The following is a 15,113-nucleotide window of genomic DNA, read 5'->3' as shown; positions in this document are numbered from 1 at the left end:
TGGAAATTAGAAATATGATAAAAGTGGCTTTTGAAATCATGAATGAAAAAGAATTCAATAAATGGTATCGGTACTATGGATGTGCTTTTGAGGAAATTTTGATAAAAACTGCTACCAGCCTAGTTCTTTAAATAAAGATAAATTCTAAATGAAACAAATATTTTAATGCAAAAAAAGAACAGAATTTGACTTTTGAAATAATAACAATTTTTAAATGGGAAATGGTATTTCTGAGTATGACATAAAACCTAAGATGCACAGAAGCCTAAAACCTTACTTTAAAAAGGAATAACTGTAAGCAAAATCTTAAAGACAAATGAGAAACTGGGGAAAATATACTCAACACTATAACAAAGGGCCAGTGTCCTTAATTTACTGAGTCCTTATCACATCACTAGGAAAGAAACAAGCCAATAGAAAAATAAACAGACTATGTCTAGACAACACGTGGTAAAATTCAATCAGCTTATAAATTGGGAAAATACTTACCCTCTATTGTAATTAAAGAAATGCAAATCAAAACAACTGAGCGCCACTTTTTACCTATCAGGTTTGCAAAATGTTTAAGTTTGTTAATACCCACAGTTGTTTAATTGAGGGAAAACTGGCACTTTCATGAACAGTTGTTGGGAATTTAAATTAACACTGTAATTTTAGAGAAATTTTGCAATATCTCTCACATTTTTAATTGTACTTACCCTTTGCCTTGTCAGTTCCACTGCTAGTATTGATTTAAGTATTTATTTACAAATATGCCCCCGTATGTTCAAGGATACTCGCTGTTATCACAAACTGGAAATAATCTAAATTATCAGGAGTCCCGATTAAGTCAATTATGGCAAATCCATACAATGGAAAAGTAGTAGCTATTTAAAAATAATACAGATCTGCACATGTTGATATAGAAAAGCATACAAATTGCATTTAAGTTGGGGGGAAAGCAGATCTTGAACAGTATTATGATAAGATCCTAATTGTGTGTACACACACACACACACACACGCACTAGAATGTACATATTAGATATGCTATAATATGGATACAGTGTTTCTGGAAGGATACGTAGGAAACTGTTAACAAGGGTTCCTATAGGGAGTAGGACCATAGATTAAGCAGAAAGTAAACTTACACAGTAAGACACTGGTCATTGGTAGCATAACACCCACCAGAGTCGCTAACACGCAACACTTTACAATCAGTAAGGAAGTACTTTAGAGATCCTTTACCTCCTCTTCTGGGAGCTGCTTTTAATATTCACCTTGCCTTCCCTACCTGAGGACCCTGAAGACTAGGGGTAGCAGCTGGCTAGAGGCAGGGTGGGGATCAGAAGGCTGGAGGAGGTGGCAAGGCACAAAAGAAACTCAGGAAGTACTAATACCAGGTTGTTGTGTCTCCACTGACACCAGGGAGATTCATTTTTAGTCCAGGAGAACTCCCTCCCACCCCATCCCCTGTGGATCTAAATCTCAAAGTCCACACTCATTGGTCCAAAGGTTTACTGAGGTCATGCATTCTCAGAGGGTATGGTCCTCATGCATTGCTGAAGAATGCTGGAAAGGTGGGATGACTTCAGGTAGTGGCATTGAGGGGCCTGTCTTAGGGAGTAGGAACAGTGTGGCCTTCATCCCCCTGCCTCCTACCACACTGGGACCCCTGCAATATCCTAGTCTGTCCTTCTAACGTCATGAGTCAGATTTGACCTGTTCAATTATCCTAATGGTATCCTTGGATGACTACTTTTTGAATATCACTCTATGTGTTTCCATTGCTTTTGTAAATTTTGCCAATGTGCTTATTATGAGAAGAATACAAGCATGATTTGAATAAGAGGTGGGTTAGAAAGACAGCTAGCTGCCTTTACCAACTGCATGGGGCGTGAATGGAAAAGGCAGACAAATTTGCCTCGCTCTAGGATGAGGGAATAAAGCTTCTTGAAATTTTCAACTATGGGCTCAGGACTGAGCCTGGATTCTGCCTCAGTGGAAGGGATTTCTGCCCTTACCAGTGAGACTACCTACCACCAGCTCTGTTGTGCGTGTTTGTATCTCTAGGCATAATGACAAGCTTTCTGTCTTGCCTTTGGCTGGGGCGAGGTTGGGGACATCACAAGGATACCTCTTAGATGTGTTTTCTTGCAAAATTAGACTCAGTGCCAAGATACAAACATCTCAGCTGCCAGCTCTGTCACAACTGTGTATGGCTGACGAGCGGGCCATCCACACAGGAGGCTGCGTACCGTTGCACACGCCCACATCTAGCTGATTGTTCTTAAAAACTATCGCATCAGAAGCCATATTGCCTAGATTTCCCTTACAGTGTTAGGTCTCAAAATGCCTTTTAATTTGCCTGTTACTGATACTTGTGCAGCGAGGTTTGAACAAGCCAACAACATGTAAAACGTAACTGATCGCTTATGGTAGTGCTCATCAGAAGTCATGGCTTAGCAAAACCAAGTAGCTAGCAAGACAGAAGGATGGAGTAGGAGGTGGTCAGGTTTGATTTCTTTCATGAACTTCTCAAAAGAGAATCTTTCCTTTATATCCGTCTCCAGCATTTAGTCTTCACGGAGGGAAGCCTAGTATTGTTTGCTTGTGATAGGTTTTCTTCACTCTTGCCCTACTTTCTGGGCATCATGCTGAGCTTCCACTGCCTTTGTTATTTCTGGTTGTTTCCTAGTATTGCAGGAACATTTTAGATTTTCACCGGGTCCTGGTTCACCGGCCAGTGTTTCAAACCTAACAGCAGGTGGCGCTGTAGCTGCAGTTTTCCAGACTAGCTGCTGATGCTTCAGACTTCGCTGGCCTCCTCCCTCTCTCTCCTCCTTCTTTCCTTCCTCCCCTCCTCTCTCTTTCTTCTTTCCTTTCTTCCTTCTTTTCTTTCTCTACTTATTTATTTAGGATCATGCTGTTTTGAGCCTGAGAATCTAATTAAGCCAGCAGTATCCGAAAAGAATTTGAACCTCCTCTCGAAGAACTTAGGAGAAGAAAGTGAAAAATGACCCAAAGTTCCAAAGTCCGGGGCAGAAAGATGATTGGAGCTAGACAGCCAGGGAGACCGGCGTGCCATATATAAAGACATTCGTCTCAAAAGGGGTGGTTCTCAACCTCCAATGCATAGACCATTCACCAGGGCAGCTCTGTATGAATCCACAGGTCGGTGAGGCCACCCCCAGATCCCTTGAGTCAGAAACTGCAGGGAAGGTGTCAAGACCTGTGTATTTGGGGGAGGGGGGGCAAAAAAGCCCAAAAAACTTTCCAGGTGGTTGAGATAACATGGCACTCCTAGGGAAGTAACCAGCTTAGATGATTGTTCTTTTCTTTTTTCAAGATTTATTTATTTATGAGAATGAGAGTGTGCCAGGGAGCAGGGGGAGCAGGAGGAACAGGAGGGGCGGAGGGAGACAAACCCCATGCTGAGTGGGGAGCCCTACGCAGGGCTCGATCCCACGACCCTGATATCATGACCTAAGCCAAAATCGAGTCGGACGCTGAACCGACTGAGCCATCCGGGCGCCCTCATTCCAAATCACTTATTTTACTCTCTCAACAAGTAATCTGTCTCTGTCTCTATCTCTCCCCCCCCACCCCTTTTCTCTTTGGTCAGGATAAAGATCTTATAAAGATCTTCACCAATCGACCAGAAACTGTTCCTCCTCCGTTTTCCTAACGCTGCCGTAAACAGTGTTTAACCCCGACATGAGTCCATTGAGATGACTGGGGGAGAAGCCACAGAATAGTAAATTTTGAGAATTAACAACTATTTCCAGCATCTGTAGTGCCAGGCACCTTCCTTCCTTGTGACTCAGATTCTCCTGGAATGACATCTTTCCATTCTCCAGCTCTGACAATCAGGTCGGAGCTGATTTTGTGAAAAGGAAGCTGAACAAGAAGTTTTCTGGGGCGCCTGGGTAGTGCAGTGGTTAAGCATCTGCCTTTGGCTCAGGGCATGATCCCAGTGTTCTGCGTTCGAGCCCCACATCAGGCTCCTCCACTAAGAGCCTGCTTCTTCCTCTCCCACTCCCCCTGCTTGTGTTCCCTCTCTCGCTGGCTGTCTCTCTGTGTCAAATAAATAAATAAAATCTTTGAAAAAAAAAAAGAGGTTTTCCATTTTCCAGAGCAGAATGATAACCTGATGGCCCCCTGCTCACAGTGTTTACCACACTATCTCATACTCCACCGCAGCAGCCATCTACCTACTATTTCTGGGGATAACCAGGTAGTGAAGGTTAAGGTTGGTAAAATAAGTATCAAAATCCCACAGGTGAACCATGCATTTTATTCTTTTACAACATAGTATCTTATTAAGCCTAAATAATCAAATCCATAAGACTACCTATCTTTTCCGCGTGGCCATAAGCCTATTATTGAAATATGGTGGAATCCCTTTTTTGGCATGGGAGTTGCCACAGAATCAAGGTGAACAGAGAGACAGGGATATTGCTGGGAGAGGCTAGATGACTGAGATCTGAAAATCTTAGAATAGTTAACAGTCGACATTTACTTTGGTAATTCAGCCCCATTTCCATGGTCTTGTCTCCAGCTGTGCATGTCTAGAAAGTAAAAGTGAATCATTCTCTTGAGGACAGACTCCTATTAACCAGGCTCCTAAGAGTGAGATGTATGAGTCAGAATACCAACATCCTACTCATCAAGAGTTTGTGCCACACGTCAACACAAACTCTATGTTGGAAGCCAAATTATACTCCAAAGTCTTGGTTAGCAAGATTTAGCAAAAGGAAGGAGCTAGATGATCTTCGTCCCCTACATGTCACAGAAGCAGGACTTGGAGAGCTAGGACATTCCAGAACCTGGATGGGGAGTTGCAGTGATACACTGTTGGCCCAACATGGATATAGTATGAGTGTGGGAGCCAAAGGGCCAGAACTGGATATGGAGAAGTGCCAGACCAGAGCCAGGCAGAGTGTCAGAACTGAGTCCAATCCAGAGAGGGGATTGCAAACAAAGGTAAGTATGGTGAAGCCAGGAAAGGATGGCCTATGTTCACTAAGTGAGGAGCAGGCAGCTGCAATAATTATCTATGTCCCGTGGCCACGACTGAGCATATACGAAGACAGATCTGGAGAAAAACGTACAACCCGATCTTTTTCTTAATAAAAATAAATGCTTATGGTAAAAATAATCCTAACAGTATGCAAGAGTATACAGTGAAAATAAAATTTCCTCTTCCTACAGATCCACTGTTCTGAGTTTCAAGCACTGTTTTAGACACACAGCTATTGGAAATTAATGCAGTGTCCCAAGGGTACTGTTTTAAGTGACTGTCTTCAAAATTTTACTCCAGAGTTTGGTTCAGTATGGGGTACCCAGAATCCCAGTGTTTGTGCCTCTAGGAGATCCAGGTGCATGGTTTGGTTTAGGCACCATTGGGCTCACTGGGTTCCAGAGAATGATTTTCTGGGCCTCTCTGCAAGAGGGACCCCGTACCTGAGCTCCAGAACAGTTCTGCAGGGTGGGGGGAGGGGGAACAGTAGCAGAGCTGCCTTGTGATAATCTGTTCATGGTGTGCCAGGCTGACAAACTTCCTTTCTGAGTGATCCGATCTTTTTTTAAATTCTGTTCATTAAATTCCAGGCGTCTGACCCAGGAAACCTTTTATCTGTATCTATCACGATTAGCTGTTGAACTATGAGCATTTTGGTGTTCCCTTGCTGCCGGTCCTATGCCTGCACCTTGTGCTTTTTAAGGTGATCTGAGAATTTGAGGTTTATGGGTCGAGGCAATGAAGTCTCCATGAGAACGCTGATCAGTCATGACTTTCACTCCTCATTCATTCCACAAGTGATTTATAAGTTCCTGTCATGTGGTGGACATTCTTTTAGGCACTGATAACAGAGGAGTAACCAAAACAGTTCTTCTTGTAATGAAGCAATCCTATTGGAGTGAGGAGATCATAAAGCATCAGAAATAGGTAAATTGGAAATACAGGTCTGAAATTCAGGAAGGAGACCCACGGTGTAAATAGAAATGTTTTTAAGTGATTAGCACAGAGATGAGAACTTAAGTATGAACCTGGGCAAGGGAGTGTCCTAACAGAAGAAAGGTCAGAGAACCCAGTGCTCGGGCATTGGTTCATGAAAAGACAGGGAGACAGGCAGAAGTGGCCAAGGAGGCTGAGAAGGAACAGGCAGAAATGTAGAAGAAAACCAGGGGACTGTGATGTCTCCCCAAGAGAAGACACTGTCTGAAGGCCTTTGCCCCTTCATTATGGCAGACAGTGGGTAAATGGGTCTTGCACTGGTGGGGGACATTGGTTGGGTAAATTAGCGTGTCTGGAACAGTTTAAGAAGGTGTCATGGAGGAAGGATTATTAACTGAGAGTCAAAGGGATGAAAGGAAGGGATGAGAATGGGAAATGATTTTTCAAGAAAAGGAGAATGTGCAAGCCAAGATCTAGCATTGGGGATAGTATCAGAGGGGCGTGGGTAGGGGGCAGGGTGGTGTTTGGGAGCATGAATGATCAGCAGAGAGGGGTGAAATGTTGCTAAATCTGAGGCCCTGAATGAAGATAAACTACGATGCTTTCAGCCATTGGCTCTCAACTGTTGAGATTTTGCCCCCCAGGGGACAACTGGCAATGCCTGCAGACATTCTTGGTTATCCGCGGGATGGGTGCAATTGGCATTGAGGGGTAGAGCCCAGGGATCTTTCTAAAATATCCTCGATGCACAGGACAGACCCCACACAAAGAATGATCTAGCCCAGAATGTCGACAGTGCTGATGCGGAGAACCCCTCCCTTTTCTGCAGCGGGCACTTGGAGCTGTACTTATTATTGCTTGCTTTAATGTTTCACACTCTAAACCATGAGCTGTTATTACCTCGCTGCCGCTCCCCTCTGTCTTTCTTCATTATTCTTCACGTTCGAGTAGCAAAATTTCAGCATCATATCCCATACATGACAGATGAGGGTTATCCGGTCTGTTTTTTCTCGCTTCATTTCTGAGATTCCATCTTATTATGCTTTTACTTCCTCTCTCCTATGTCTGTTATGCTGAAAACATGAACAGGGCGATTAAACATAGTTTTGCGGACTTAAATGTGATTACCTTGTGCCAGATGCTCGTGAGGTGCTTCTCATTCTCCGCAAAGTGTGACAGAAGGCGCTAAGCAGAGTGTGCAGTGCGGACTTTTGTTTAAAAGGCAGCAGAGTGTAAGAGCCAAGTGTTTGCGTCACAATCACAGATACCGAAACAAAAAGAGGCAATGCAGAATGCAAGATTCTCACCGATTCCAGAGTGAGGATTAGGAGCTAGAGGGAGAATCTTAGCTTTGTGGAATGTGAGAACAGGCAGTGTTCCTCCAAGAAGTGACCATTTCTCTCTTTTCCAGTGCTATATGTTCCACATGTACGTCGGGGTACGTGCCGGAGGGGGTATCGGTGATGAAATCGAAGACCCAGCAGGCGACGAATATGAGATCTATCGAATCATCTTTGACATCACCTTCTTCTTCTTTGTGATTGTCATTCTCTTGGCCATAATACAAGGTAAGCCCTGTCTTCACTGAAGTGCAAGAGGATCTAGAATCTGAGCCACCTGTTGTTTAAGCTAGTATTAAGGTAGGGAAGAATGTCAAGTCCTTTCTGGAAAATCCAAATAGAACTTCTTCTTTCAGGATTTCTTCATTTGAAATCTGTAGAGGGAAAATCAAAGAAGCATGGATGCTGGTGTAGGGGAAGATAGATACAGGTTTCTTTGGACTCTTTTCCCAGAACCTGATGGAAAGAGCACTTTCCTCAGTTTGACTGCCTTGCCACTTACTGACTTTACAACGTTGGGTGGGTGAGCCATGTAACTCCTTTGGGTCTGTCGAATGGAAATTATATAAATCTCTAAGCCATTGTATTACTGAAAATTTGTTTTTCTTTTAAAGAAGTGATATATATACAAGTACCCAGCACAGTACCTAATGCACAATTAGTGCCTCCTCAGTAACCCTAAGCCTACCATTGTCGGATATGTTCCATGTGCCTGGCACATGCATTAACTCAGTTTACCCTCGTGCGTCCTGTGAGAATGGTGGTGGTGTTTATATTTGGAGAAACTGAGCCATAAGAAGTCTAAGTAACCTGGTTGAAGTGCACAGTTAAGTGTCAGGGCTGGAATCCAAACCCAGGGTGTCTGGACCCAGAGCCCCGACTTAAAACCAGAGTCCATATCGACCCACCAGTTCTTCCCTTTACTACAAGGACACTTGGAATGTGGTGTTTTCCTCCCTCAGAAAAAAAATCACTCTTCTTTTTCTGCTCATCCACTGATCCTGGCTTGAATTAAATGTCTACACACATGGTATTATCCTCTAAGTTCTACAGGCACAAAAACGAACTTTTTTTTCAGTAAAGTCATGAACAAGTTTAAAGGACTCATAATCCATCCTCTGTGTCTTTACTGAGTGTGACAGTGATGTGTTTTTGTATGAGAGCAAACTTGTAAATCCCTCGGAAGAAGAGGTGCAGCCATGAGTCAGAGGAGGAAGAGGGTCTGAGGGGAAACAGCGCGGGGCGTTTAGTGCCTGGTGACACAGTTAATAACGTGAGGGCAAGTTTGTCAGGACCTTGTGAAAAGAATGATTTGAGGCATGTTCCTCAGTTAATATGGTAATGTTTGATTTCCAGATTGGTACCTGAAAATCTCCTTAGTGGAGTTTTCTGCACTTTCCAACCAGAAATCACAATTACTCTTTCTCAGAGTAAAGGGACGGGAAACCTACCCTCTGTGTGGGTAACAGAAGGTTTTTTCTGCTCTGTCCCTTCATTTTGAAACCCCTCCTGCCCCCAAAGAGAGAATGCTGCCACCCTAGGAGGACTATGGGGTGTGTGCTCACAAGTTATTCCACGTCCTGAGCATTTCCGGGCATGGCTGTACCTTCTCCCTTTCCTTGAAAGGATGAGCCGAGGGGCTGTGAATTTAATTATTTTTCTCTGGTTGATAAAGATTAGAGTGTGTTTTTATTGCACACTAGGTTTAATTATTGATGCTTTCGGAGAACTGAGAGACCAGCAGGAGCAAGTCAAAGAAGACATGGAGGTGAGTCTTTCCGTGTCTGGCTCAGCTTTGTTGCCATGGGCACTTGTTTTACCTCTTGTCTTTATCCAAGGATCATGAATGCGGGAGAAAGGAGGAGGAGGACATAAGTGACATGTGACTGCCTTGGCCTGTTTCCAATCCGGGCAATACATACCACCGGCCAGTGTGCCAGGTGGGAACCGTGGCAGGCTCTGGCTGCATCCAAACTAATATGGCCCTGTCCACCCCTCAAGGAGCAGGAGAACCACCCCTTCAAAATGATGGATTCACTGACATATAAGTACACAGGCAATTGCAGAGCAGTACGTTGAACCCTTTATAGTAACTCAAAGGAGAACTTTATAGGATAACTTACAGGCTGTGGAAAATCAGAAATGAGTTTTAAGCAGGGTGGTGGGCTTTACATTTTACAAAGATAACTGTGGTTTAAAACCTGGGGAGTACATTAGCAACTGGTGAGATCAGGGGCAGGGAAGCGGGCTGCGAGCAGTTTTTCAGCGAGAGATTATGCAGCTCCTGCTGAAGAAATGCACTGAAGATGTAGGAACCAGATGGAGTTGGCGTGAGAAGTGGGTGATTAGCCAGATGTAGAGGATAAGGGGTTTGGAGCAAGCAGGGAGGATACCCGGATTTCCAGCATGAACTATCAGACAGATGGTGGCTCAGTTACCCCCAGAGTAACTGCGAGAGGTAACACAGAGGAGGGGCAGGCTCAGGGGTGAGCTGTTAAGTATGTACCCATTTAGTTAAGACATCCAGTGCTGTAAAGACTTATTGCTGACTATGGCCTATCGCTGCCCGCAGTTGTTGATCGATAAGGCAGAGAGAATTTAATAAATTAATCATCTGAAGTCGAGGTCCTAGAATCTATGGCATCGTAAACATGCCTTCAATGGTATTAAATAGTTTCTAATTTGCAAGGAAGATGAACATCTGGAGCCACATGAGGGCCACAGTGATTCAATTCACTCGAGTTGATACATATGAAATTCTAGTAAAACCGAAAGCCTGCTTCTCCGTGGGTTTTGTGTGCCAGTCCTGCGGATGGCAGACCGAAGCAGGTGCTGCTCTAAGAGATTCGCAGAGAACAAGCAGGGAGCAGAAAGAGCAGCACCCCATCCCTAGAGTAGAAAGTTACCCCAGTACCTGTTCACTGGTTAATTCTGTACCTAGCACGGTGCCTGGCACACAGCAGACCCTCTAACAGTCATGGATTGAACACCCCACAGCTTGGTATTTGATTTGGCCCTTTCCGAATGGGAGTCATCTATACCTTTCTCCCTTTGGTCATCAGACTTTATTCAGGTAGGTACCAAGATTGTGGTCTCAGTTGAGGATACACTGAGTCCTGCCTACATGACTTCAATCAATGTGCTGGACAAGAGTGATCGCTAAGTGTGGACATTCTCACTTAGGCTGGAGAAAATAAGGAAAAGATAGCGCTTCACAGCCATCATTATTCTGTGCGCTTAGTTCTCCACCTGCTGGTACTTGTGTCCTTTAAGCCTCCAGCAAGATACAGTTGAGGCAACAGTTACATTAATATTCATGTGCTTGGCACAGCCTTCCCTCATGAAGTCATACAAATATCGAGTAAACCAAACAGCTGCCCCTACATGGTGGGTTGTGTGTTCCTTTGTTTTGCTTTTTGAAATCTGACATTTTAATATTTCCCTTTGTCTTCTAGACCAAATGCTTCATCTGTGGGATAGGGAACGATTACTTCGACACAGTGCCACATGGCTTTGAAACCCACACTTTACAGGAACACAACCTGGCCAATTACCTGTGAGTGTGCCTGTCTCAGACTCTTCAGCCTCTCGCTGTCTCATCAATGCCCCCTTCTCAGCATGCCTGAGAAGAAGAGAGATATGGCTTCCTTTTCGTTATATGATGAGCTCGGGCTTTGAGAGAAAGTCCCACAGCTAGTGGTTCCCTTGTCCCCAAGAGGAGGTTCACATAAGAAAAGAACTTGCAGCCCTTTATGTGAATACCTTCTAGAACATGAAATGGAAATATGGAAAAGAAGAAGTGGAACACACACTCAGCCTCTCAGAGAGCATTGGCCATGTTTCCCATTTCAAGTAGGAAGATTCCAGCTGCTTCCTAGAGATCTATGAATCTCCATTTTTCTTTTCTGAGGACCTACAGATCTCTTGAGGCACCATTATCTCTTTAGGCACTATATTTTAACATGGTTAAAAGTTGCATTTTTTTTTAATACATAGAAATCTGGCTATTGTTTATGACCAGCCCAAACTGCAGTTCGGTAAAATACAACTCTTAGTTTTTAGCCCAATTTTAATATCAAACAGAAGACATGCGGAGTAGCACTGTAGCAAAAGAAAAAAAAAACTGGGCTTTGGAATTCACAGCTGTGGGGCATTTGGCAAGTTATTTAAACTTTTTGATCCCTGGTTTTCTAAGTGGAGATTGTGATTCCTAGCCCATGAAGAATAGATGCGGGTACCGCTGAAGGTGGGATCTGGCACCAAGCCTGGCAGATAGCCGTTCCCAGGAGGTGTAACGTGATCTGTGCACACACTTTAGCTCCTTTGAAAAAATACTTTTAAAAAATGTTAAGCTTTTGGTTCCCATGTCATTTTTTTTTTGATCCATTTCTTTGCCCTGCTGACAGCTTGTAGGCCCATCAGAAGTATCTGTGTATGCTGAGATTGCCATTCCATCCATCTCTGATTAGTCTCTCTGTATCTTTAGGTTTTTTCTGATGTATCTTATAAACAAAGATGAAACAGAGCACACAGGACAGGTAGGTAAACAGTGACCATATACCACCTTCTGAAAGAAGTGATAGAGAACGCAGTGGCAATACGTGTACATGAAACATGAAGAGTTGGAATTACTTTCAGATATTAGTCCTAGTATCTTAATAAAAATTCCTCTTATCCTGGACGAGTGCGCAAAGATCCCCTTTGTAGAAAAAGTAAAATTGTAAGTTCACATAAAAAACTTAAGCTTTTATTAGCTGAACATGCTGAGTTTGGGTTTTGCCAAGTGTAATGTCCTTGACTGCTTAATCAGATAGCAAATGATTTCAGATGAACTTCAACCCACAGTATTAGGGTCAGTCAAAAATAATTGTGTATGAAATGTCTAAGGTTCTCCTGAAGTATTTGAAATCTTCCTCTGCAGATATTTGCCTCCAGTTAATAGTTTGAAGGTTACAATTAATAGTAATATCTTTAAAAGAACTCTAAAAATCATATACCACAAATAGGTTTTTAAATCATTATATTATGGTCCAGATGAAGATTGATTATTAATAGCATTAAGTGAGGTCTGGTATGGTTAGGAACTCTCTAAATGAATATGGGCTTCTCCAATCGTGTAAATTATGTGTAATTACACAGTTACCTAGATATTCGATATATAGATGCAACAAATTTATGTTTCTTTCTGTCTTCTGTTTTGTGGTAATGCACAGATTCTGGGGAAGGACCTGATGTTAATACATTTCCTTTACTTTTCCAGGAATCTTATGTCTGGAAGATGTATCAAGAAAGGTGCTGGGAATTTTTCCCAGCAGGGGACTGTTTCCGGAAACAGTATGAGGACCAGCTAAATTAGACTCAGACTCAGATTACTTCTGAAAACCAAAACATGCACATTCACTCTTTCTGTCTGTCTCGGTCTCTCTCTTTCTGCTCTCTTGGAAACATCTTGCTGAATCTGTGAATTGCCAGCATTCTATGCTTTCTGGGAGCAGTGAACTGTTTCTGAAGACCTGACTGTGCTTTTCCCCCCACCTTGTGTATTTTCTTTGAGAATAAAGAGTGAAGAATAACCTAAATTCATACACAGACAAACTAGGAACTCTGGAAAGAACACAGTTTCGAACACTCTCAATCATAACACCAACAGACTGATTTCCTTCCGAGACTCCTGAAAGTCCCTTTGAGCTATGGGACAGTCACAGAGAAGCGTGACAGCCACACTCATCCGGCCTCTTTATTTCACCATCCTGAAAGGAACTCTCTAATGGTCACAGAGCACTGTAGCACTTAAGAGATTGCCGTGGACACCAGTTACGAAGGGAAATAGTGCCTTACTATATGTGGGTTGAGCTATGCAGAAGATATGTGCATGAAAAAACATCTTTATTTTCTTTATGTCGATCTTTTTTTTTTCCTTAGATTGATTTTGTGGGTTTTTTTTCTTTATTCTTTTGTCTGGTGGGGGAGGGTAAGAAAAGCAGTTTGTGTGCACCTTTTTAAAAAAAGACGGGTGGCTTGTCTCAGGACGAGAGGAGGCTCTTCTCATTCGCTAAATTCACATTTACCCTCCCCATGTGCTCCTGCTCTTATTTTGGTAATGCTCTGATGCAACATTGCAACTTTATGAAATCTTTGTATGAAAACAAAAAGACTGCAAAAAAATATACTTTCAAAAGAAATAATTCATTGCATGTTTATTATGCAAGTTTAAAAGAACAAAGAAAACCTCCAGAAGCAAGTTGATCAACGTGAGAGAAGTTTCATGATAATTATATTCATAGTAATAAAGTGTTGTGGGCTTAATTGTATATTTGGAGCCAGTGTCATCCACCAACAATGTGATACATTATGAACTTGACAGTAGTTTTGGGTTTTTCTCTTTTCTTTTGGCCACCTGTGATCAGTTGCTGATTAAGGACTTCCTGTCAGGCCATTTTTTAATATCAAAGCTGAAGCAATATCCATTCAGGGATTTCATCAGTTGCATCAAAAAACACGGATGATAATTATCAATCACTCCATTTTGAGTCCTTTTAAATGTAATGCTTATCTTTACAAATAAAAAGACAGATTCAGAATGGAAGCAAGATCATTTTGCAAACATTGGAGCTCTTTTATTACAAGTCTGCTTGTTAATTTTAGAATTGTAAAACTGCTCTGATTAAACTATTTAACTAATGTTCTCACTCTCTTCTTTCCCCATTTCACTTACAGTGGGGACGCTTTATAAAACCTGGAGCTTTTAACCTGAGGGTGGTCTACCTAGGGCAATGCAAACCCTGCCCTATGGCCTTTAATACCATGAACACTTGCCTGTGGCCAAGTTCCCGCCTTTAGGATTACAGAACCTCAGAGTTGGCAGGCACTGGCCCCACCTGGCCCCACCCCTGTCATTTCCCTGACTTGGGACCAACCCGAGTTCCTTAATAGGATACCACCAATGACAGAAAAATCACTGTCTCCCAAATCACTTAAGTTTCATACAGCTGTCATTTGTTTCCCTGTAATAGGAGGGGTTCATTTTCTGCCTTCATATGAAAGAGAAATGGTACACTAGGAAGTGGTGTATTAAACACTCAACACTAATTGAACACTCACTGTGCCAAGCACTGTGCTGGGTATCACCTGTCATTTGTCACCTTACTGACCAGGGCTGTGGTACCTAGATTTTGCATTTGTCTTTTGGTATCATTTTTATTTGGGAGAAGGAATGGAATCAATTTGGCCACACCATGAGAACTCCCAGGGAGGTGCTCTTAGGTTCCGAGTAGTCTGAATAAAATAAATCAGATCAGTTCCCTAAAACATCAGAAAGAACGTTCCCCTTTGCCACAATACACAGCAGAGGAAGCACACAGAAAGGAGGAATAAGTACTTCTCCAGGACATAAAATCTGCTGATAGATTCAGGTCTTCTATTTATAAGGCAAAGGCAGATTTGATATGAAACAACAGCACAGGTGAGAGGTGAATGAAGAAATCCCTAGTCATCACCTGGCCTGGATTTTACAGACTTGTTGACTCTCCTAATGGATTGCTCCTGGCTTTACTGCCTGGGAAGGTGACCGTGCTCACAGAGAAGCAAGAAAAAGGCTGAATTCTAAGAGCCAGTCACTTCAGAAAGCCACCCACTGCCCAGCCTCATCAGAGCTAACACTTAGAGGAGGTCACCTCTCCATTCTCTTCTCAAGGCCTCGAGGGAACAGAGGGCTTTTCTGTAGCAGCATTATTAATTCTCCCAGGAAATGTCACATGAAGTCAATGAGGCTCTCCACGTCTCTGATTAAACTCAGGGCTGCCTGACTCAAGCTCCACAAAAGTAATCCGTTTAGAG

General features: G+C 42.8%; 1 protein-coding gene across 1 annotated transcript in view; it reads left to right on the top strand.

The window, feature by feature from the left end:
• The window catches only part of RYR2 (ryanodine receptor 2), a 528,108-nt gene extending 514,156 nt beyond the window's left edge, over positions 1 to 13,952 (top strand). The window contains exons 102-106 of the mRNA XM_008689669.1: positions 7,349 to 7,505; positions 8,981 to 9,045; positions 10,733 to 10,833; positions 11,764 to 11,815; positions 12,538 to 13,952. Coding sequence (XP_008687891.1) covers positions 7,349 to 7,505; positions 8,981 to 9,045; positions 10,733 to 10,833; positions 11,764 to 11,815; positions 12,538 to 12,633 — 471 coding nt within the window. The 3' untranslated portion in view covers positions 12,634 to 13,952. The remainder of the gene's footprint in view (positions 1 to 7,348; positions 7,506 to 8,980; positions 9,046 to 10,732; positions 10,834 to 11,763; positions 11,816 to 12,537) is intronic.
• Positions 13,953 to 15,113: the final 1,161 nt, after the last annotated feature.

The sequence above is a fragment of the Ursus maritimus genome, unplaced genomic scaffold (assembly GCF_017311325.1).
Source record: "Ursus maritimus isolate PB19 unplaced genomic scaffold, ASM1731132v1 scaffold_7, whole genome shotgun sequence".
In the NCBI taxonomy this organism is placed as follows: Eukaryota; Metazoa; Chordata; class Mammalia; order Carnivora; family Ursidae; genus Ursus; species Ursus maritimus.
Note: the sequence above shows the minus strand (reverse complement) of the source record. Positions and strands in the feature narration are given on the sequence as shown.